At 40.0% G+C, this 23,684-nt stretch overlaps 2 protein-coding genes across 12 annotated transcripts in view; one reads left to right on the top strand and one right to left on the bottom strand.

Annotated features, from left to right (window-relative positions):
• The window catches only part of MTRR (5-methyltetrahydrofolate-homocysteine methyltransferase reductase), a 69,970-nt gene that overhangs the window by 41,804 nt on the left and 4,482 nt on the right, over positions 1–23,684 (bottom strand). For 5 of the 10 annotated variants that reach the window (XR_009210670.1, XR_009210667.1, XR_009210666.1 and 2 more), the window contains exons 1-6: positions 9,760–9,836; positions 8,952–9,041; positions 8,450–8,603; positions 5,531–5,684; positions 3,750–3,867; positions 1,044–1,422 (exon numbers count right to left, since the gene is read on the bottom strand). Coding sequence is in view for 2 of the 10 variants with exons in the window: in XM_058430335.1 (XP_058286318.1) it covers positions 1,044–1,422; positions 3,750–3,867; positions 5,531–5,684; positions 8,450–8,578 (780 nt within the window). In the remaining 8 variants the exon portion in view is untranslated. Of the gene's footprint in view, positions 1–1,043; positions 1,423–3,749; positions 3,868–5,530; positions 5,685–8,449; positions 8,604–8,951; positions 9,042–9,759; positions 9,837–10,161; positions 10,208–17,296; positions 17,404–17,550; positions 17,807–23,684 lie in introns of those variants that run through there. The other 5 variants (XR_009210668.1, XR_009210673.1, XR_009210671.1 and 2 more) reach the window with 5 other exon arrangements.
• On the top strand, positions 10,331–20,169 carry FASTKD3 (FAST kinase domains 3). 2 transcript variants are annotated; one of them, XM_032135931.2, is made up of 7 exons: positions 10,331–10,387; positions 11,264–12,725; positions 13,387–13,472; positions 16,367–16,541; positions 17,702–17,771; positions 18,091–18,205; positions 19,812–20,169. In XM_032135931.2, the coding sequence occupies exons 2-7, from the start codon at positions 11,288–11,290 to the stop codon at positions 19,905–19,907; spliced, it is 1,980 nt and encodes a 659-aa protein (XP_031991822.1). In that variant the 5' UTR covers positions 10,331–10,387; positions 11,264–11,287; the 3' UTR covers positions 19,908–20,169. The 2 variants fall into 2 exon arrangements, with proteins under 2 accessions (XP_031991822.1, XP_031991823.1); XM_032135932.2 differs by lacking the exon at positions 10,331–10,387 and having other exon boundaries at positions 11,251–12,725.

The raw sequence follows: 23,684 nt of genomic DNA, 5'->3' as shown, positions 1-23,684 counted from the left end.
GTAATCCCAGCACTTTGGGAGGCCGAGGCGGGCGGATCATGAGGTCAGGAGATCGAGACCACGGTGAAACCCCGTCTCTACTAAAAATACAAAAAATTAGCCGGGCGTGGTGGCGGGTGCCTGTAGTCCCAGCTACTCGGAGAGGCTGAGGCAGGAGAATGGCGTGAACCCTGGAGGCGGAGCTTGCAGTGAGCCGAGATTGCGCCACTGCACTCCAGCCTGGGCGACAGAGCGAGACTCCAACTCAAAAAAAAAAAAAAAGAAGGACACTATAAAAGATGCTAAAAAAAACTGCTATCATACCAGGTGTTTACAAACAGTGCTAATATACAAGAAAGATGCTGCATCCAAATTATTTCTTAAATGTCTAAATCTGTCTTCATTAAAAAAACAAGAAATTAAAAGTGGTAATAGCTGCAGTAAGGGTGTGGTTTTTGTTAAGAAAAGTCCATGTGGAACTCTAAACAGCCACTCAACAGAAAAAGGGCTTAGCCCTGCATTCAAAGATTGCCTGCTCTGGAAACTTATTTTAAGCAGATTAGAAAAACTTCAGGGTACCATACACTGACTGTGGGGAGAAATTAGCTATTATGCAACGTGATACTCAACTCACTGCCCACACAACTTATCTCTGTTTGACTCATCTAAAGTGAGAAACCAAGTTGTTAGTTCTCCAAAATAATGACAAAACTGAGTTCTTAACTATTTACTACTTCAAATACAGAAGTAATAATACAAGACCTTTTTTAATACCTGGGTGGGAAAACTTTTACTGGAAGGGGCCAAATGCCTTAGGCATTGCAGGCCCCTGTGGTAACCAGTAACTCTGCTATTGTAGCTCAAAAGCTGTCACAGACACTACCTAAATGAATAGGCATGGCTGTGTTCCAGTAAAATCTATTTATAAAAGAAAGGCTCTGGGCCACATCTGGCCAGTAAGCCATAGTTCACTGACCTCTCTTCTAATGTAATAATAATTAAAAAGCCCAAAGTAAACATCCACGATTAAATAGCATCTATAGCATGAAGAAAAACTTCCTTACCTGGCCAAGAGACTCCTGCAGATGTACCTGTAAATATTCTGGGGGTAAAGCAGGAATATTCAGAGAGGCTTGTGAGAGTGGGGGTACCGAACGGGTAAGTGAGGACTCAAAGTCTTCAATTAAAACATTGCATTGGTTGCTGTTCACTGCATTTTGCTTCAAAACCTCAGAATCCTTTCTTCCTGAATCATTGAATCTCAGAAGCTTGACTTGTGATTCAATGTGCAGCAGCTCTGACTTCACAAGGTCTGTCCTCGAGGACGCAGGTGATGCCACCGGGAGTACGTCACTTATCTCCTCTTGTCCAATGCTTGACCTAAAATGCTCTCTGAGGGCCGGCCAGAGTCCAGCAATCCACGGCTCAACCACAAGTTCTAAACTGGACAGTAAAAACAAAGGAAAAACAAAACAAATGCCTAAGTTCTCCATCTGAACACAGAACAGGATAATGACAATCTGTCCATTTGGCAAAGTATGCACTTGTTAGAAACACTACGAAGACCATTTGGAATACAAAAAATACTTCATGATTAAGTTTTAAAAAGCAGGATATATTATGTGTTCATTAGCACTATAGCTGAAAACATGAGTATGTATAAAGGTAAAAGAAATGAAGAGGGATAGGAAGACAGTCTAGTAATAGGATGATAGGAATAGAATTCCTCTTAATGTTCCAGAATTGGTAAACTTTATTTTAAGAAGATATAATTTTAAATAGGCATACTAATGCTAACAGAACTTAACCAAAATCCAAGGCTACCATAATGCTGCAAATGCTCATTCCATCAATGAAATGCACTTTTTTTTTTTTTTTTTGGCCTAGCCAATTTACTGATCTACTGACCTGTTTCCTACAGATTAAAATATCACCAAGAAATCACTACGGATTAATGCCAAGTGGAAACAACACCACTTTTAATCACAGCTCAAAGGAGGTTCAATTAAATTCTAATTCCTAGAGCAAAATGAATATTAAGAGGAGGCCGATTTCAGGCCTGTGTCTCATTATGACTCAGGCTGTCATTTCACTGTTCTCGGTAAGTGCTCATGGGGTACACTGCTCAAAATTTGGTTACACATTAGATCTGCCCTGAGGAGCCTTTGTGAAAACAACTTTATGAAACTATAGGTTCAATAATAACAGCTACATTTAAAATATCACTCTCATAACTCAGAAATATTAAGGTGATAGTATGCATAACCATGAAGAGAGCTAACGTTCACTGAGTGTTTACTACATGATGACAGGCACTCTTCTAAGAGGACAACATGTATTAATCCGTTTGATCCTCCTACGAAGCTTACACAGTAAACAGATTACCGTTATCTATTGCATAGAGGCAAAAACCAAGGAACAAACAGCTTAACTAATTTGACCAAGATCTCAGTCATTAAGTGGGGGATCAAGGATTTGAACCCAGGTATTGGACTCAAGTGTGCATTCGTAACCCCATATAGTGTGGTGGCACATCAAGCAAGAATGTCTTGAAAATATCTTCATTTCAGAAAAAGGAAAAATTCAAGTAAGGTAGTTAGGTTGAAAATCTAAGCACTGTAGTCTACTGAAATATACGGTCAAGCATTTTAATACTTACACCAATAAATCAACAGAGAAAATGAAAGCCTTTGAAGAGAAGTGAAATATAGATGAGTGATGGGCCTAAGGGATGACACAAGCATTACGTTAACAGTTAAACAGAGCTCATAAAAGACTGAGCATTTAATGTCAATGAACTTCTGGCAAAAGAAAAAAGCTCAATCTAAAGGTACAGAGCTAAAAGTGAATTCCCAAGGAAATGTCACAAAGCTTTGTCACAATCAGGAAGAATACGTGTGCTGGGGATATGGGAAAAACCCACGGCATCACAGCTGAAGGGAAAGATGGAAGAAGTGGGCACGGGGGTGAGTTCAGCAGAAATACAGTATATGCCGAAAAGCAAGACATTTGCTGAATTTGTAATTTTCTCATAAACAGATTATTCAGTAACATAGTGAGTGAAAATTAACTCATGGACCTACTAGAAAAAAATCAACAGTGTGTGGTTATCTGGCTAAAATAGTTCAAGGCTAAGTAAGTTATAGGACAATATCTGTAAGACCACACTGAATAACACATCAGGATGATTTGAAAGGTGGCACAATGGGTGAAATACTGACTTGTAAAAACAAGAATAAAAGTAATGAAAAGATAAAGTATGCGTCTGTAAACGTCTGATTGGCATGGTGGCAAATGCCCGTTCAGAGGGTAAGAGCACGCCAAGCAATGCAGCCTGCAGCGAAGGCCCACAGACCCGTGTTCTCTAACAGCAAAGTGCGGCTCACCAGGCTCCCTCCATGTAAAGAGCCCAATCCAAAGGCTCCATGTGCATGGCAGAGAGAAGCGCATGCACGATTAAAGTTCCTAAAGAACAAGCTGATTTCTGCAAATACTTACACTATTTAAAATAAAGATAACTGTACTGGGGCACCTTTTCTAACTCTTGCCATTAGCATATACTGACAAGGATGAGACGGACACAAAAGAAAATCAGCAAAATAGGTACATCAATCTCTGGCTGACCCTCTTGGGTCCTAAAGCTAAAAAAGCTAACAAAAGTAAAACATGAGGAAAATTTCAGTGTTAAGTGAAAAGCTGACATGTTTTATAAATGAACTTCCATCATGTATAGAGGGCTTATTGGAATAAACAGAGAACACTGCCCTTACCCCACACAGTCATCTGCATGTCCAGTGTCATAGAAATGCCGGGCTCCAAGCTCTTGAAGTCGTTTATCAATTATCTTTCCCCCATTGCAAAAGTACGTGTATTCTGAATCACCGAGACCTAGAGAGAGCCCAAATATATAATTAATGCACAATAAGGTTTAAATTTAAGGACACAAAGAATACGTAAATATCTAAAATAATACTATTTCATGCTCTTATGGATGCAGTAATCATGCAGAGCTTCACATTTTATTCTCCTTGAGTAATACTATGCATGTAGGCAGTTTTCTTTTATTTTACAATATAAAAGTACCAGATATAATGAAACAAAATACTTATTGGCCACTGTTGAAAGAAAAGACTTCACATTTTCCTCTGCGTGACTACATGTAAAAATATAGAAATCTTAAAACAAGGATCAGACAGGTTGCAAAACCACAGTATCTGTCAGCTGCACATTTTTTCTGATACTGAGCAGGGGTCAGCCAACCATAGCTTCTGGGCCAAATACCATGCACTGCCTTTCTTTGTAAATAAAGTTTTATTAAAAGACAGTCAAGTCCATTTGTGTACATGTTATTCATAACAGCAGAGGTGAGTAGGCCTGCAAAGCCTAAGCCTAAAATATTTACTATCTGGACCTTTATAGAGTTTACTGACTCCTGACATAGAAAGGTACACCAGCCATATAAATAACCACAATTAATGATGTGGTATGTTTCTGTGTTGGGGAAATCAAGAATTGCTTCTATGTGTCATGGTAAAAAAAAAAAAAAAGCTTGAATTCCTCAGTTGTGTAGTCATCTCCATGTTCTTTACAAAAGGGTGAGAAATGAGTGGTTCCACGCTTAGGCCTAACATTGACTAGAACAGTGGGACAGGCTTCTGTTTCTGTCTTTTCTGGATTTTCAAACAAGTACGTGCTCTCTCTTTGAAAATACAGAAAGTATAAAAACTTGAGGTAAAAAAAAATTATAAATACCGTGAAATACTCTCTTGAACATGTTATATATGACAGATCATTGCCAGGGTTACAATCTCAAATTTCTAATCAGTTATTTATTATACTCAACCCATCCTTGCTAGATACCCTCTCCAAAAAATAATCCTCAAAGATAAAACAATATAGGTCACAAGTCAGGAATGCAGACCGTCAATTCCCCTCTGGTATCATATTATGCTAATCTGGTCCTTTTGATCCTTTAACAATTTTTAAACTATGGTTCACAGAGTCCTAAGTCAGTTTTTCTTAACCTGGGATACATGTTAGAATCACCTGGGAGCTTTTAAAAATAACGATGCCAGGGCCCTACCTTGGAATAATTACATCAGAATCACTGGAGGTGGGCCTAAGTCACAGAATTTAATAAAAACTCCTCTAGCTAATCCTGATGTGTAACTGGGGAATGAAAATTGTTCATTCTGGGAGAATCGTTCTTAGAGAAGTTATCAAAATCATTGGGAGTGTTTTGTTCTGCTTTTCTAAACAGAGGAATGGCATGAGGGGTTGCTTTTTCAAGGACTGTTTCAGTAGATTTAGGATGAGGCCCAGCCACTGCTATTCTGAAAATGTTTTATGGCTGCATCTGAGGTGCACCCTTAATTAAAATGCTACTCGAGGTTCTGCAGAGGTGTGGCTCTGGGGTAAAGTCTGGGGAAGATTCAGAAAAGGTAGCACATTACATATATTTATATATACACGTCATAGTTCTGAAAGATAATTCAGATACCAGAAATATCAATAGTATACTATATTAAGATCAGAAGAGAGAGTCCATTACCCAGTAATCCATACCGCAGGTGAGCAAAGAAATCAACCGGCAGTGTTTGGTTCTTTATTTCCTTAACAAACTTGCGAGCTGTGTCGGGTGGGTCTCCGGTGCCCGTGGTAGAAACCACAACAACAAGAGGAGCTGTTTCGGTTTTTAGGTCATACTACAAAACAAGGACATCAAGTCAGGGACCTAACACTACATGCATTCTTGATTTAACACAGCAGCAAAGCAATCAGCTTAGTTTCCTGTCTTGTATTTCAATTTTCCTCCTTGCCAGTTTCTTTGAGATGACCAGTCCAGTGACTAGGTGCTCTCAGCTTAATCAAGTTGCCTAATGCAGGATGTCATTCAAGGAAACCATGCGTCTGTTTTGTTGATGCTCATCAAGATGTTGGGGGTGATTAACATGTCTTTCTCTTCATGTTGTGTAAGAAAGGCAGGGACAGGCACAAACAGTACCCATCCCAGGCTTCCATCTAGTCCCAGTCTTTCATTTTTAGAAAAATCAGAGGAAACAGGATATAGTCAATTCTTTGCCACTGAGTCACGGGTCAAACATTAACATGAGCTCTAATCTGCAAGGCAAATCAGCACTGCTAAGAGCCAAGATGAGGCACCTAGGCACTGTGATGAGCTGCCAAGGAAGAACAGCAGCTAACTGGGTGGAAAGGTCTTTTCATAAGAAAGTAAAAAAAAGCAAGCAAAGAGGTGTTAAAATGGGGATGGGGAGACTCAGAAATAAAGAGAACTGATACATAAGCACTCAGGATTAGAATGGCAAGCCAAGGAAGCAACAAGTAGAATACTCTGGTAAAGAAAGACAGCAATAAAAACACAACAGCTCTGAAATCTTCAGCAAAATATAAAACCAGCCATGTGTACTGCATGTGACACACTAAGGCAGAGGGACAACAGGGCAGTTGTTTTAAAACTGGAAATTAAAAGTGTTACCCCTTCTAAATCAGGGACCTCGCTATCAAGAACCGCTCCTCATTCCCTCAGGTTTCCAGAGAGCTGAGAATATCATTAGCTATAAGCGAGCTATGAACTCTTACAAATCAAGTTTATTCTTATTCTCATGTAAGTTTAAATATTTCCCATAGAGCATTTCACTGTCTTAACTCTGAGAATATCGTTAGCTACAAGCTGAGCTATAAACTCTTACAAATCAAGTTTCTTTATTCTTACTCTCGTGTAAATTTAAGTATTTCAAATAGAGCACTCCCTTGTCTTACTTATAACGACTCCACAAACTTTACTGCCCATGAACACCATCGAATTTGGCTCCAAATAATTCACCTTATTTTTCACGCTGATAAAAGAGGTAATGACTGGAGCTAACTTTTTACCAAAGCATTTAATGCTTCCAAGACTCTACATAAGGTGTGTGTTAAACTCTACATACAGAGTTTGTATAAGTAACGTCAGTCACCTTGAAAAGGACTATGTGAACTAGGAAGGAGATTGGATTATGAAGAGCTAGAGGGAACCATCAGCCAAGGAGGATAAACAGCATTACCTAGTGTTAAAAAAAAAATTCACCATTCATCCGACTGCCAAAATACCTGCTGATCAACTTACTGAGGTCAACCACAAGGGGCCAAATCACGACTAGTTTTATGATACTGATGGCTTTGGTTGTTTTTTTTTTTTTTTTGAGACGGAGTCTCGCTCTGTCACCCAGGCTGGAGTGCAGTGGCGCAATCTCGGCTCACTGCAAGCTCCGCCTCCTGGGTTCACGCCATTCTCCTGCCTCAGCCTCTCCGAGTAGCTGGGACTACAGGCGCCCGCCACCACGCCCGGCTAATTTTTTTGTATTTTTAGTAGAGACGGGGTTTCGCCGTGGTCTCGATCTCCTGACCTCGTGATTCGCCTGCCTCGGCCTCCCAAAGTGCTGGGATTACAAGCGTGAGCCACCGCGCCCGGCCTGATGGCTTTGGTTTTGTCCGAAGTAACAGATTCAGATATTCCGTCATGTGGCACTGCAATGTGAACTTAAGTTACTGTAGAATGACAGAGTCTGCTGACTGGCAGTCTCCTCCAGGAAGCTCCCTTTTCTCTGGTGTCCAGAGTCACCATGGCAGGGCTGCATAAAGGAACTAGGTGAGTCTCCTTCCACGATCTGGGTTTATAATTCACTTGAGCTGCACACAGTCTAGTGTTCTGAACTAGAGTTTCAGCAAAGGCCAGAGAGGGTTGTGCACTTAAGTGAGAGAGCACTGGCAGGGCAGTCTCTGAAGTGCTGAAGTGAATTTTAACTGCTTAGTGGCTGGCAAATCATCCTGTGGTATAAAGCCCCTGCCAACTGTTATCACCTGAATTGTCTGAAATAGTATAATCTGGAGGCGGCAAACTAAATAAAAGAACACAAGATGGTAAAGTTGCATATACCCTAAGGTAGGAACTTCTGCAGAGACTGAACATAAACAACTAGTCCCTTAAGAAGCAGCCGAGTTTTTTCCAGATCCTTACACTACTACTTTAAATACCATTTCACAAAAGAATCTAGGCGGTCCTTCATCAGAAGGAACTCTAACACGAACGGCAAGGCCTTTCTTTTGGGGAAAAAAGTGGGACACTGAGATTCAAGAGGTGGAAAGGACACCTGAGCAGGCAAACACACACTCACTTGTTCTCACAGCCACCCTGTGAAACAGACACAGCACATGCTACTTCTGTCATTTACAGTTAAGGAGTTGTTACTTGTTTCAACTTTTGAGACCACTTAGTCTAGTTCAACTGCACATTTCTATATTAAAAAAAATGCTGGTGATATCTTACCATACCATTGAACAAATACATTTCTGTTAAAAAACAAAGACTATCTGGTGGTATTTAGTGTCCTTTTATTGTTTCATAAACATCACTTCCCAACCAAAATTCTTCAAAGCACAAAACGGTAAAATCCACTGTAATGGCTCTAACCTTATCGGATTCACTAATACAGTGAAGATCTGCAGAAAATCCATGTACCACAGCTTGCTCATATATTTCTTCTGCGATGGCCTTTGCCTGTCCCTGCTGTGTAGCATATAGTAACAGAAACCTCCTCATCACTTCAAGGCATGTAACAGTGAAACTGAAAAATGGAGGAAAAAAGATCCTCTTTTTTAATGAAGCAGTAACAACCTAAAGATATTAATTCTCCCTCAATCTTTAAGAAACAATGCAATACCCACACATAATATGAAATGGCCTTTTCTAAATTTGTTTTCAGCACTAATCTCAAATGAGCCTAAATAAGAATTCATCAAATTAAGCAGAGTGTACGAATGAAACTCTAATTCCATGGCTCAGAAATCAGATGATCGTCTCGGAACTATTTGGGCTTGAATCTGTGGTTCATAAGTGCAACCCTGTAGACAAGCTCCCCAAATGATCCGTACCACAGCCCCTTTATCCTAAAAATGAGACTATTACCACCTACCTGAAAAACGATGTGGCACAAGCCAAGAACCTGAACAAAACTTGAGCCACAGTATCATTCACAACAGTCTTAAATATCTTCTGGTTTCCTCTTTTTAAAAAAAGGTAAAAGTAAAAACTATATTAAAATGATAGGATTCTTGGTTCTTATTTGATCCTAATGCTAAACAAACTAATCACAGTACTAAAGGTAACTGAAGCACATACTCTCCTTCATTATTTAATGCAAATCAAAAATATGTGAGTGTATGGGCATATATACATACAGGTGCATATAACGAAAAAATATTTCCAATCCACTTAAACATTTTACTAACACGTTTTTCCTCAAGAGATAAGCAGTAGTAAAACGACACTCACAGATTTTTTTTCCATACTCATCTAACAGCTAAAACTGGTGGGCTGTCAATTTGTAGAGACAGATTTAAACTGAAACCCAAACCAAAATCTTGGCTTTTGGTGAATGAACCGTCCAGAACGGAACCTGGCATGCAGCTGGTACTCGATAAGTTATCTGAATGAGTGAATAAACAATATGAAAACACTACACATTGACAGCTCACAGAAAACGGTGGAAACGATAATGAAAACCTTACTACGGCTAAAATTTCTTATCACTTCCCTTGAAACACATCCTGAGGGCTTCCCAGGATCAATCAACCCCTCACCCCTGCTACTGCCCCCACAATCCGGCACCATCTTCCCACGACTCTCAGTGGAGGCCCGGGCCCCAGGAGCCCCGGAGGCGGCGCGGAGGCGGTGGACAGAGCTCACGGCCGCGTCCTGCCGGGTGGGCGCGCGGAACGTACCCGGTTCCACGGAGCGCGCCGCCTCAACCCGGCACGTTTACCCCAGTTCCCCGCGTCCCCGAGTGCGGTTTCCCTAGGCCTGGAAAGCGCCTAGAACCAAAGGCAGAACAGGCGGAGAGGCCCCACACCGCCCAGGGGACTCCCCGGGCAGAGGCCGACGCCGAGCCCAGGGACACGCTCCCTGGGACACCAAGGACAAAGGCCAAAGGCCGAGGCCGAGCCCGAGCCCGCGCCCGCGGCGACCCCCGGAACCCGAAGGGCATGGGAACCACGGGCGCAAGCCGGCTGCCCACCCCCGCCCCGGGCCGCCTCTCCCAGGAGATTAGTGCAGGGCCAGCGGCCGGAATCCGGGAACCGTAGCCGACAGGCAGCTTACCTACGCTGCCCCAGCCGAGCACGTACCTGCACAACGCGACTTCCACCAACCTTGCGCCAGTGCGCACTGACGTAGCGCCCATGCTCGGTACCCAGGACCAATAGAAAGTTCCGAAGGGAACCTGGACCAATCACATTGCGCCGCCGTGAGCCGTGCTCCCACCCCGCCCCGCCCCGCCCCGCGTTTGCTACAGAGGCCTAAGACGCCCAGGCGCTTCCGCGGCCACCCGGAGAGATTGGCCGGCAGAGCGCGGTAGGTGTCCACGCGGGGTCTCGGCGCAGTTGGTCCGGCTGGGCGTCACAGACCTGGCCGGCTTTCTCCTCAGGCTGCGCCGCCCGGCCCGTGTTTCAGCGCAGGTACCCGGGGCGCCGAGTTTGGGGGTGCTCGCCCCGCGGGTCCCTTTCATTCCTGGGAAAACGCGCCGCGGGGCCTCCCCTCTGTCTGTCCTGCACACACGTGTTGCCAAATCCCCCCGCGGCGTCTTTAGATCTGGACTGGCCGCCCCACCTTCTCCCTCCATTGATCTATGTTTTGCTTTTTCTTTTCCTACCTTGTTTCCATTGACAAAGTAGACCCTTTCCTTCAACACTAACCGTCTCCTGACACCGAGGAGAAACCAACAGCTTAGGGCCTTTCCAGCGCGTTTTTACCCTTGCCTTGCTTCAACCTCGCCTAATTTTGCCCACTTTACCTGTTCCTTGTTTGATTTCTATCCAAATGCAATTTCTTCCTTCAACCAACATTTAAGGGCCACCCTTAAGAGCTACATTGCCTGAGTTTGAACCCTAGCTCTGCCACTTAACCACCCGCATAAACTGGGCAAAGTAACTTTGTGCTTCAAATTCTTCCTCGTGTAAAATGATGGTAAAGGTACTGAATCTGTGTAAGTTAATAGAATACCTACAACAGTGTTTAGCAAGTAATAGCGATTTATTGTTGAATGTCAGCCACTCTTCTAAATCTAGGATGTAGACACCTTGCTTCTCTGGTGTTTATATGTTATCCATCCTTTTTTATCCATGCTTTTTTTTTTTTTCTGATACTCGTTTGTAGTTTCATAAACATTGATGTTGGGTCAATCATGTTCTCAATGGATTTAACCATGTCTTTTTAAATTTTTTCATTTAGTTATCAAATTGAGAATCTGATGGCATGGCATTAATCACCTTGAGGAAGAACCTTTATCGTTTATCTGATTTTTGGATGCATAGAGCTCTGGCTGCTTTAAAAAATCAACCTCTAAATCATGTTCACAAGGTAGTCAAGGAGCGTCTGTGCCCTTGGTTCTGTTCACGACAACCTGAGCCTTTCAGGGTCAGATTCCATCACGCCCATTGTAAAAAGTTTCATTCGAAAAATGGAAATGACCTTCATCCACTCAGTGGGCCAGTGTTCTCTCAAGTATCTGACTGGGACAGGCTTGAACAAAATGTTAAAAATGAGGAGAATCAGACGTTTTACAAGAGACTGAGCAACTTGACTTCATCAGAAGAAGTGCTAAGTTTTATAAGCACGATGGAAACCCTGCCTGACACTATGGCAGCAGGAGCTTTACAACGGATTTGTGAAGTGGAAAAAAAGGATCGTGATCAAGGGCTGCCAAAAGAACTACTGGAGAATAGCATCTTTCAAGCTTTATGCTTTCAGTTTGAAAAGGAGCCCTCACAGCTGTCAAACAGTAGTTTGGTGACTGCTTTGCAAGCTCTGATTCTGTTGCATGTGGATCCTCAAAGTAGCCTGTTACTGAACCTGGTGGCAGAATGCCAAAATCGTCTCAAAAAAGGTGGCATGGAAGTTCGCAATCTTTGTATTCTTGGGGAAAGTCTGATTAGACTGCACAGTTCAGGTTGTGTGACACTAGAACTCATTATAAATCAACTGCAAGGTGAAAAATTGGAAACATTTACCCCAGAGGATATTGTGGCCCTTTATAGAATCTTGCAGGCATGTACTGAAAAAGTGGATGAACACCAAACATTTTTAAATAAGATAAATAACTTTTCCCTTTCAATAGTTTCCAACCTGAGTCCTAAATTGATTAGCCAAATGTTAACTGCCCTGGTGGTTCTTGATCAAAGTCAAGCATTTCCTCTGATTATAAAATTGGGCAAATATGTAGTGAGGCATGTCCCACATTTCACTAACGAGGAGCTTAGGAGAGTCTTGGAGGCGTTCATATATTGTGGGCACCATGACACATTTTTCACAAAAGCCCTAGAGCATCATGTAGCTGCGGTGTGCCTCACGTTGGATCCTGAAGTTGTCTGCAGAGTCATGGAGTACTGCAGTAGAAAACTGATTCTTTCAAAACCCATCCTCAATGCAGTGGCAGAAACTTTTGTTTGCCAAACAGAAAAATTTTCACCTAGTCAGATTTCTGCATTAATGGAACCATTTGGGAAACTCAATTATTTGCCACCAAATTCCTCTGCTTTATTTAGAAAGCTGGAAAACGTGCTATTCACTCATTTCAATTATTTTCCACCCGAAACATTATTGAAACTTCTTCATTCATGTTCACTTAATGAATGCCATCCAGTCAACTTTATGGCAAAAATATTCAAGCCTTCTTTCCTTCAACGGCTGCAAGGTGAGTTGGTTATAAATTCGGACAGTTGGAAAAAAGTAACCTTTGAACTGGCGGTGGTCTCAAGTCACATATAAAGGCAGTATGTTGCCTTTAGTTTTTCTTCCATAGTGATCTGAAGATGAGATCTGAAGTTAACAGATGCTGGCATAAACACAGAGTTAAAGCATGCTAGGAAATCGTGTAGAGGGAGGAAAGTTGTTTCAGATAAACTGACTTTTGCCTTATCTGAGAAATTGCAGCATTCTTAGGAGATATGGTGATGGCAGTGGAAATAGCCACATTAACATGTTAGAACTTTTGATGAGTGAGCAACTGTATCTTTTTTTTTTTTGAGAGGATGGTATTGTTCATCTTAATTCAAGGCCACCCAAATATGTCAAATTTCCAGAACTCCATAGTTAAAGGAAATTTCCACTAATTCTGTGAACATATTTTATCTCTTTTAATTGTATTCTGTAGCTAGGAGCTTGGGTTCTTGGAAGTCTATTTCATTGGTGGCAAGAGGAGGGCATAATTAATTCTAACAAGCTCATTTCATAGTGTCATTTAAAAATAGAATACTTCTGTCTGGAGTGTGTAAATTGATGTTGAATGTTCGTGATGTTCTCTCAGACATACCTCAATTCAGACATAACTATGACTTGGATGCTTTCTGTTTCAGGTAAAGAATCTCATTTGGACAAATTGAGTCGGGCACAACTGACCCAACTTTTCTTAGCCTCAGTCCTGGAATGCCCTTTCTATAAGGTAAAAGCATGAACTATATGTGGCTTTATTTCCCTATGGGTGCAGTTTCCTTTTAAATTCCTTTACTTCTGATCTGTCTCAATAACCTGAAAAAGCAGAATTTCATTTACTTGGAGTCAGTTGCTACCAGATAGGCTTTTCTTTGATAAATGGACCCCATTTTTGTGTTCTTGTTCTTGAAGGAACAATTTCCTGCTGTGTAAGATTTCTTAGGAGGTTTTATCAAGTGCTGCAGGTATGTGAGTTACAGTATTTCTCCCTTCTCTCTGAAGGTTTTACAGGGTTTTAGTACTTGGTTTACTACTAGGTTTCCCATAGCTGTTTGTTATCAAAGTGTGAATATCTGGACTGAACAAATACCTAAATTATTTGCAAGTACAGTACATTTTTAAGTCAAGCCAGAAATTTCACTTTTATCTAATAGAGTTTAGTTTATCTAGAGTTTGCTCTTCCCATAAAGACCTATAAAGATTTATCCTATTATCTATCACATTCCTTATGTAGAATCAGAAATAGCTCACCAGACTATGACATTCTCTTTCTGCTTCTCTCTACTTGACTCTGAATCATAGTTTAGAGTATCTGATTTTTGAAATAAGGTAATAAGAATGGAAAAATACCCCTTTTTTAAAACAGCTTAGACAGTACTAAGTTATATAAAGATAAATAATAGTTAACCCCAATCCCTTACCATTTCTAAAGGAACAGTATTAAAAGCAGTTTCTATGCCCAAATGTATACAGATACATAAACACTGTCTATTTTTTTCTCTTTTCAAGGAATGAGACTGACTAATCAAAGTACAATTTGCTTTTATGCCCAGTATATCATGGCCATCCCTTGAGGGCAGTGCATACAGATCACATGCATTCTTTTTAGAAAGGCATGATATTTCATGGTGTTTATTCTACTATTGATGCACTTGGAGGTTTTTTGCAACTTTTGTCTCTATCAGGAATGCTATAATAAACATTCTTGCAAATCCTGTCATACTAGAGCCTTTTTGGTTTTTTTCATATATAAACTAGATTCCTAAAAATGTGATTACTGGATTAATTTTTGATGGATACTGGCAGATTTTTTTTTCCCTAATAGTTACAGATGTCACATTTCCCCAGCAATGAATGAAGGTGGCCATGTCTCCTCCACTTCTATTGCAGTGTATTAGTAGTCTCTTTAATTTGTGTTACTCAACTACATGAAAGAGGATATCATATCATATATTTAAGTTGCATTTTAATGAGCATTAATGAAGTTTAGCATATTTTCAAATATGTGTTGGCCATTTACATTTCTTTTGAATTGCCTTTATACACCTTAATTTATTTCTGTTGGATGGTTTGCCTTTAAGGACTCATTGTAAAGCAGATATTAACTACTATGAATGTTGTACATATTTTCCCCTGATTTGTACTCTTTTATTACTTTTTAATATTACTTATGATGTATTTTTAAATGTTCTGTAGTCGAATCTGTCTTTTATGAATTCCGAGTTTCCTGTCTAAAGAGCATGGATATTTTACATTTTTAAAAATAATATCTTTTAAATTTTATTTAGATCTTTGATCTAAAAGTAAAATTGAATTTTTATTTATGTATGTATTATAATTAACAAATAAAAATTATATATACTTACTGTGTTTATGTTGTTTTGAAATATGTATACATTGTAGAATGGCTAAATCAAACCAATTAACATGTGTATTACCTCCATACCTATCATTTTATTTTGTGGTAAGAATATTTAAAATGTACTCTTGCTGGGCTCAGTGGCTCATGCCTGTAATCGCAGCACTTTTGGAGGCCAAGGCGGGTGGATCACCTGAGGTCAGGAGTTTGAGACCAGCCTTGCTAACATGGTGAAACCCTGTCTCTACTAAAAATACAAAAAATTAGCTGGGCATGGTGGCACGCGCCTGTAGTCCCAGCTATTCTGGAGGCTGAGTTAGGACAATCGCTTGAACCCAGGAGGTGGAGGTTGCAGTGAGCCAAGGTCGCGTCATTGTACTCCAGCCTGGGCAACAAGAATGAAACTCTGTCTCAAAAAAAAAAAAAAAAAGTAAAAAAGTACTCTCAGCCATTTTCAAGCATACAATCATTCTTATTAACTATAGTCAGCATGTTGTACACCTGGAATTTATTAGAGTCTGTAATGGATGACAGAGGTTTAATTTAGTTCTTTTCCAAATAAATAAACATTTTCTCCAGCATCGGTTATTGTATTGCTATCCTTTTCTTCCTAAATTGGAATGTCATTTATATCACATTTTCCATTACAGATTGAGTATCTCTTATCCAAAATGCTCAGGACCAGAAGTGTTTCAGCTTTCAGATTTTTTCATATTTTAAAATATTGTCATTATATTTACCAGTTCAGCATCCCTAATTCAAAAAAACTTGAAATCCAGAATGCTTCATGAGCATTTTCTTTAAGCAGCCTGTCTGTGCTCAAAAGGTTTTGGAGTTTGGAGCATTTTGGATTTTGGATTTTCAGATTAGAGAAATTAAACCTGTCTTGAAAACTTTAGTTGTGTGTACTTAAGACCCTTCGGACAATTCTCAGTTCTAAAAATGTTTCTTGAACTGTTAGCATTATTATGTTTCTTCTCACTCCCTCCTCACTCCTTTTTACCTTCCTTCTTTTCTTTCTGTTTATAGTAACCAGTGACTACTGTAAAAACACATATAAAAGACATTTTGAACTATTAGACTTACACTGTAACAATAGAAGTTTGCATTGTCATTTTGAGAGAGATGCCTGTCCCAATTCCTGGAACAGTATCATGCCTATAAAGTCATGTTATATCAAACTTTTCTACCTAGGTAACCTTCAATTTATTCTCTGTTTTTATATCTTATTTTTCTTTCTCACGTTTGCGCTTATGATTTTTTAGGGTCCAAAACTCCTTCCTAAATATCAAGTAAAGTCATTTCTTACCCCATGCTGTTCCCTGGAGACCCCTGTGGATTCTCAGCTTTATAGATATGTGAAGATTGGGCTGATTGACCTTTTAGGAGAAAGATTATATTTTGCTCCAAAAGTGTTGACACCCTATTGTTATACAATAGGTAAGTAGTATAAGGAGTTTTGTTGTTTTAAACCTAAGCATCATGTTCGATTTTGGAGATATATGGGACTTAGAAGCAATAGAAGGTCTCTGGAAATGCAAAATGGAATGGTCCCTTCCCTGAAGGCAAGTTGGGGTTAGCAGCAGAGCTGTTGAGTCAAGACTGTCTGGGTTTAAGTCTCAAATATTAGCCACATAGTAGCAGAATGTCCTGGGCAGAGTATTTAACCTTTTTCTGCTTGCTTCTTCCTTTGTAAAATGATAGTAAGAGTGACCTCAAAGACTTATTTAAGGACTAAATAAAATAGTACCTGGAACATAGGAAATGCTCACTAATTGTTAGCTACTACTATAACCTAGGCTTGCACTGTCCAAATATAGTAGCCACTAGACCATGTGGCTATTTAAATTATTGAAAGTTTAAGGAAATTCAATTCCTCAGTCACATTTCAAGTGCTCAGTAGCCACATATGGCTCATGGCTGCCAAATTGGACGCGCCATTATAAAGATTTCCACATCACAGAAATATCTCCTGGACAGCACTGACTAGAGACTCCAAGTCCTCTGTTCTTACAGTTCTTCTAACTTGATGTGTAGAAGAAAGCCTTCTCATAAAGGACAGCAGTTCATAGGCTTCAGATGGTCACTTCTCTTCTCTTTACGAAAGGAACTGCAGTTTACCAGAGGGGAAGGACAGCGAAGCCTTCCATGCTCGCAGACCAGGTGTCTGGGTGTGGAATGCTTTCTTTACTTACCATGGAGGCACTGCAAGTTGGAATGATGGAAGTTATGAGTTGCATAGATGTCTAACGGCTTAACTCAAGGGTTTTCTTCACAGTCTGGATTGAAGGATCTCTGCCACCTGTTATAAGGGGAAAGAGAAAGCATGCATGGTCCTTGTCATACCCCAGATAACTTCAGAACCCATTCTGTGGTTTAGTGTTGTGGAGCTTTCTTAATTTAAGGCTGACTTGATTGATCATAAAGCCAATTGAATTAAAATTCTCACCATTGTTTGGTTGTGGTCATTACTTTGCAGCCTTCAGTCCAATTGATCAATGCAATGTGGAAGGAATCAAAGCAAAGCAAAGGAATGAATACAGGAAGATAGTGTTTGTGAGGGTATCACACGACGAATTTTTCCTTTCTTCTCTCACCAGATGTTGAAATTAAATTAGATGAAGAAGGATTTGTATTGCCATGCACAGTTGATGAAGATATCCATAAAAGGTACAGGAAGATGTTGTGTTTTTCGCATTACAAGACTTGTTGAGGCTAATAAGCAGTGGTATCTTTTTCTCAAGAAGGTGAAAAAAATAGATATGATTCTGGAAATTAAAATACTACATTTCAGAATACCATGTTGGGAAATTCCTTGTAATATTTTATAAACATTAATATTAATAAGATCAAATTCATGACTCATTTGAAAATGATATTGGCACATAGTAATAGCCAAATCCCAAATAAACTTTGGCAACTAAAATATATAATAAATATTTTGGATTTATTTTAAAAATTAAGTTTTTTCTCCTTTTTTATTTTTCAGGATAGCGCTGTGTATTGATGGTCCAGAAAGGTTTTGCTCCAATAGCAAACACTTACTGGGAAAAGAAGCTATTAAACAAAGACACCTACAGTTACTTGGTTATCAAGTTGTTCAGGTACGGTTTCACCTATTTTTTTTGTTTCCCAAAAGCAAATCCTAATTCAAACTTTTTTTTCCAGGTTACTGTTAAAAAGTAATCTGAGGCACAGTAAAATTTTAAAGAATTTGATCAGACAGCAATTATTGAATTGGACAGCACAAAACCCAAAATGGCTTGGGAACACAAGAGGGAGGCTTTTATAGGAAGAACGCAAGTACACAAAGAATCTACTTGACTAGTTACAGTTATATATTCTTGCTGCCTTGTTTGAACTATTCTGTGGAAAGTTCCTAGTTATATAATTATTAGTTTGTGAGATGTTTCTGATTGGTTGAGCTTAAGTTCTGTTTTTCTCTAGTAGAAGCTTTTACAAGAAATAGCCCAAGTTAAATTTTGCTTAACATTTGCACTTTAAAGCAAAGTTAAGGTTATTTTCAAGGCCCAACTGGCTTGGTCTGCTCAGGGATTTTTCAGGCACAGGCTCCATTTTAATTTACTTTTACAGTACTAACTGGTCTGCCAGCCCAGTGGACCACCGATCTTATGTCTAGTTTAAATCCCAATGTTGTTAATTCGGCTTAAATCTCTTGACTTTTATTTTGAAATACAGAATTTTCAGAGCTTTGATTTTTCAAAAGTGGGGCATACCTATATTCATTATAAGCTATGCTTAACCCTGCTTTTAGAATTACTCAATTGTTGGAATATATGTTTTAATTTCTCCTTGACTGAATAAGTAAAAATGGACAAGATAATCCATTAAAATAAGGAGCTTCACCAACACTTAATATTTAAGACCTTTTAAGTATTTTCACTGTAGATAATGTAAGAAGGTCTTATGTGAGGGCTCAGCAGTGCATGAGAATGAGAGCTGCCCTAATTCTCTAAACTGTCAGTACTAGGCAGCACTATGGTTTCATATCTGCTGACTTTTTTCTCCATCTTGCACATCCCCAGCTGAATACTCCTAAAACTAATCATGCCAGTGTCTACTCAGAAGTCTTCATTGTTTCTTTACTGCTTACGGAATAAAGTAAAAACTTCTCTACATCTTAACATTCAAGACCCTCCATGGTTGGCCTGCAGCCAGGCTCCAGGCATGTGATTACTACCTGGCCCCTCTGCTCCCAGCTGGGCAGGCTCTCTCCTTCGCTGTACCTCCTGCTCTCTCTCTCTCTTCATTCCCTCTTTGTCCCTGCTGCGTCCTCCAGCTCTCTGAATACCTACCTTCCAGCAGTTTGTTGGCATCCCCACCCTCATCTAATGAAATGCCCACTCCGTTAGCACTAGATCACCAAACTACAGCTTGTTTTTTATATTTATTGTGTAATTTAACTTGCCACCCAAGCTGTGAACTCCTAGAGAACAAGAGATCATGTTTAATTCTTATTTACATATTCTACATATTAATTCATCAAATATTTACCAAGCCCCTTCTCAGTGCCAGGCACTGTTGTAGACATTGGGGATACAGGATGAAGAAGCTGGTTGGGATATTTGCCTTCCAGGAGCTTATATTCCGCTGTGGGGAAGCGTGTAAGAAACAAACACGGTAACCAATAGCCAGAGGAACCTCAGATTTTGAAGGATCTTGACCAGTTTTACTTTTCTACCTTTACAGATCCCCTATCATGAGATTGGGATGCTAAAATCAAGATGTGAATTGGTGGAATATTTACAAAGAAAACTGTTTTCTCAAAACACTGTTCATTGTTGACAAGAATGAATACTGGCTTCAGAACTCAAACAATGAAAAAACTTGCATTTTTATGGAATTCAGTATTAAAAGAAAAATATGTGAATTAGCCACTTTGCAGAATGTGTTCTAGACTGGTGATCTGAAAGCATCTATAGTTTTTTTAATACTATGTATACATTTATTGTGGTAAAATTTAAAATTAATTTTAATACTAGTGTCATAGATACTTTTTATACATCAAACAATTGATCATGTGCAGTAAAGGAATTCAGTGAATAAATGTGATTTTAAAGTATTTTGTCATAGTTATCTGCTAAATGAAAATATTTTGCTCTTTAGAGACCTTTTGTTTTCTAACAGATGTAAGGAAGAAATTTTATCTCTTTGTATTCTGTGAGTGGAAGTGAGATTTACCGTAAGGAAAAGGAGCAATGAGAAATAGAGTACAGTGCTTTGGCTATAAATATTATAGAATTATGCAGAAACAATCTTTTAATTAATAAGATATATTAGTATGGGAACTTTTTTTTAATAAACATTTAGACAAATGGAAAAGCAATTTAGGTAGGTTTTTTGGGGAGGTGTTTGATTGGAGGGAGGATCTTCTAAATTATAAATCAAGAATGAATTAAATTGTCATTAGTTCATCGCAGATCCTTCATTGCCTCATCACAGTCAGGCTACAGTTTCAAGGGAGAAGAGGACAAGAGGGCCGACTGGAGTAGCAGAGTGTATTTTTTGAAGGGGGGAGGAGGAACACAATTGAACCTGTAACAGGTTGAGATGATAATTATATAAAGCACTTAGAAAAGTGCCTTGCACAGAGTAAGCACACAGTGCAAGTTAGCTGGTATTAGTCTGAATGTCCACCCCATCATGGTTTTTACTTCACTTTAGCTTTTTGGGTCTATTTACTTATCTTTAGAATAGGAAATGGAAACTAGATGAGCTAAGATCACTTTTTGTCTCCAATTACAAAGAAAGAGAGAGACAATGGAAGCAAATGGAGATTGAACAGGAGATAAGCACGGTAGATTCTGATGTATCCGGGTACCCAGCTGACCTTGCCGCTCATTTGGGACCTGGCTTGGAAGGATTCTCACACCTCTCTGAAATCTGGGTAATTAGCTGATTTACACTTTTTCACAGCTCTTAGATGACTTAAAACAGGCATTCCTGACACTGAGCCTAAGATCTGTTCCAGATCATATCAGGCCTCAGAAACCCCTTTCACACCTCCTTGCAGCTAATATCCACTTCTGTGTCTTTTTCTGCCTTTTTAGTGAACTCAGGTTCCCTCCCTGGCCTCTGGTCCACCCTCACTCTGCTGTACACCTCTCCCTATGACTCAGCTAATTCTTGGTGCGAAACTCAACCCAGAAATGTGGTGTGAGGTTAAAAGCATACAGTTTAAGGAGCAGAGAAGGACTTAAACCAATTAAAGAGCCACACGAAGAGGTAATGACGGTCTGCTATAAATGCTATGAAGAAAAATACAGCACGAGCGTTCTTCACCTGTGCTGTTGATGTAAGTCCATCTCATCCATTGCAAGCTTTTCCGTTTGCTCATCAGAATCAGATGCTCCTCCTGCAGTTTTCACTTACAGCCTCTGCTGAGCCTGTCTTATTTGGCTCTCCCCGACCCTTTTCACGTACGCATTCAGCAGACACTCACAGTTCTGATCACGCTGGGCACACTCAATGCTCCAGCTCCAGGGCCAAATAGGAAAAAGCCCCTGCCCTTGAGGGGCTTGAAACAGGTGAGATTAGTGAGCAGGCGATGGGAGTGGTGAGGCCTCCGGCACCCTGACACACAGGAAAGGCTCTGGGAACACAGAGACCTCATGCCCCCCTGGGCAGTGAGAGACAGCCTCAGAGTGATTTGTAAGCTGAGTTTTAGAAGGAAGAGAGCAGGGTCTAGGGGTGCAATTGTCAATGGCTGGAACACCCAGTGTAAAGCATACAGGGTTGGCCCAGGGAGGGAGGCTAGACCTGCCTCTGGCCCTGTTCAAATTTTAATCCTGAAGTACATGAAAATAATTTAGGCTAATAGATATAAGGTTGCTGGTTTCACTAACGAGCGAATTTGACAAGCTTTGTCAAATCATAAAGCTAAGTCCTTTTAAACTGAATTCTCACACTGATGAATTCATTTGTATGTCTATACCTGTACAAACAAAAGTGATCTGAATGTCAGTTGCAATTACATATTCAATATGATGGCTCTTGCAACTATGTATTTGATAATATTTTTAATAATTGCATAACCTTTCTATATTTGTTTTCAAAAGTAAAGCAAAGCAAGAAAAATGAGTGAAAAAAATTGTTTTACTTACTAGCACAACTCTTGCAGCAACAGTGATATTCTTTGGGCCTATCAATAGGGGGCAGCAAAGTTCAGGACTTTGGGCTGCAGCAGTTGAAACTAGAGGATCTCTGGAGGAGACAGTGGATCCTCTCTGAGTGTGTTGTGAGTGTATGTTGTGAGTGTGTGTATAGATGGCAGCCAGGCAGGAGCGGTGGAAGAGTGTGGTGACAGTTCTGCCTGAACAACACAGGCAGTCTTCTTTACCTTTCCTTACCTTCCTCTATGTAAGGAATGTGTGTCACTTGGGTACATGTGGACACTTGCTAAATATTTGGTAGAATTCTGGGAAAACGGAAGCAGTCAGTTCCTTCTAAATAAATAAATAAATAAAATTAAAAAAAAAAAAAGTATACCTACCAGAAGATGATGTGTGCAAATCCAGAGAGGGGTCTTGGCTCAGTGAGGAACCAGGCAAATTATCCCCTTAGGGCTGAGATCTTCCAAACTGGGAATACACCCACTCCCATTTGGAGTCTAAATATCTAGTGTAGATAGTGAAATGAGACATATCTTGTAAGCTGTTTAGTCCAATTCCTGGAAAATAGTAAATACTCAGTGAACACTGGGTGCGATTATTGTTATTGGTACAGGTGTGTTCATTCATTCTCAGTTAAATTTTATCGTACAGTTCATGGTGAAGGTTCATGTAAGGCATGGTCTATAAGAAGGAACATGGGTAACTTGCTGGTCAGGACTTCTAGGGGTGCCACTGTGAGCCTTTGACAACTGCCTTTGTTAATTATCATCAAGGACATAGTGCTAAGAAACTTTGTTCTCTAAAGTCTTTGTTGTTTGAAATAAGATCAATAGAATGGAACATCTAACTGTTGTCTATATCAGCTGAGCCACATGGGCCAATCTGACCAATGGAGAAGTAGCTTCAATATCCCCCTCAACTGCAGAGCTCTAGACGTGGGAATTTTGCACACAACGTTCCACATTTGTCTTCCCTTTGAGGGACCTGAATCGGCTTCTTAGGCCAGGGTTACTGTTAACTCTTTCGCACACAAACTTGCTGTGCTTGAGTCTCTCCAGCTCACCTTCATTAAATTTTACCTAAATTCACACCTCCCCAAATCCTACAACAGCCCTGTCTAGTCCTGTGTTTGACTCGATGTCTCTAGGCTCCTGTGGTGTGCAGTCTCCCTTGCTGCACGAGTCAGGAAACCTGCCTTTATGTTGATGTTCTCCCCCCGTTTGGCTCCATCAAAAGAAATTTTGCCTTCATCCAGTACTTGTAATCCCATCCCAGAAAAAGCAAACATCTCCCTCCCACTCCCACAGTCTCCGATACAGAGTGCTCACAGTGTGTGGGTAGAGCTGATATTTTGGGTTCTAATGTTTACGAGAAACAATCTCTTTTAATAACCCTACTGTTTTTGCTTGTATTACAGGAAATTTTGAACACACATAAGAATTGAAAGAAA

Source organism: Hylobates moloch, unplaced genomic scaffold (assembly GCF_009828535.3).
Source record: "Hylobates moloch isolate HMO894 unplaced genomic scaffold, HMol_V3 SCAFFOLD_17, whole genome shotgun sequence".
In the NCBI taxonomy this organism is placed as follows: Eukaryota; Metazoa; Chordata; class Mammalia; order Primates; family Hylobatidae; genus Hylobates; species Hylobates moloch.
This window is presented reverse-complemented; position numbering and strand designations above follow the sequence as displayed.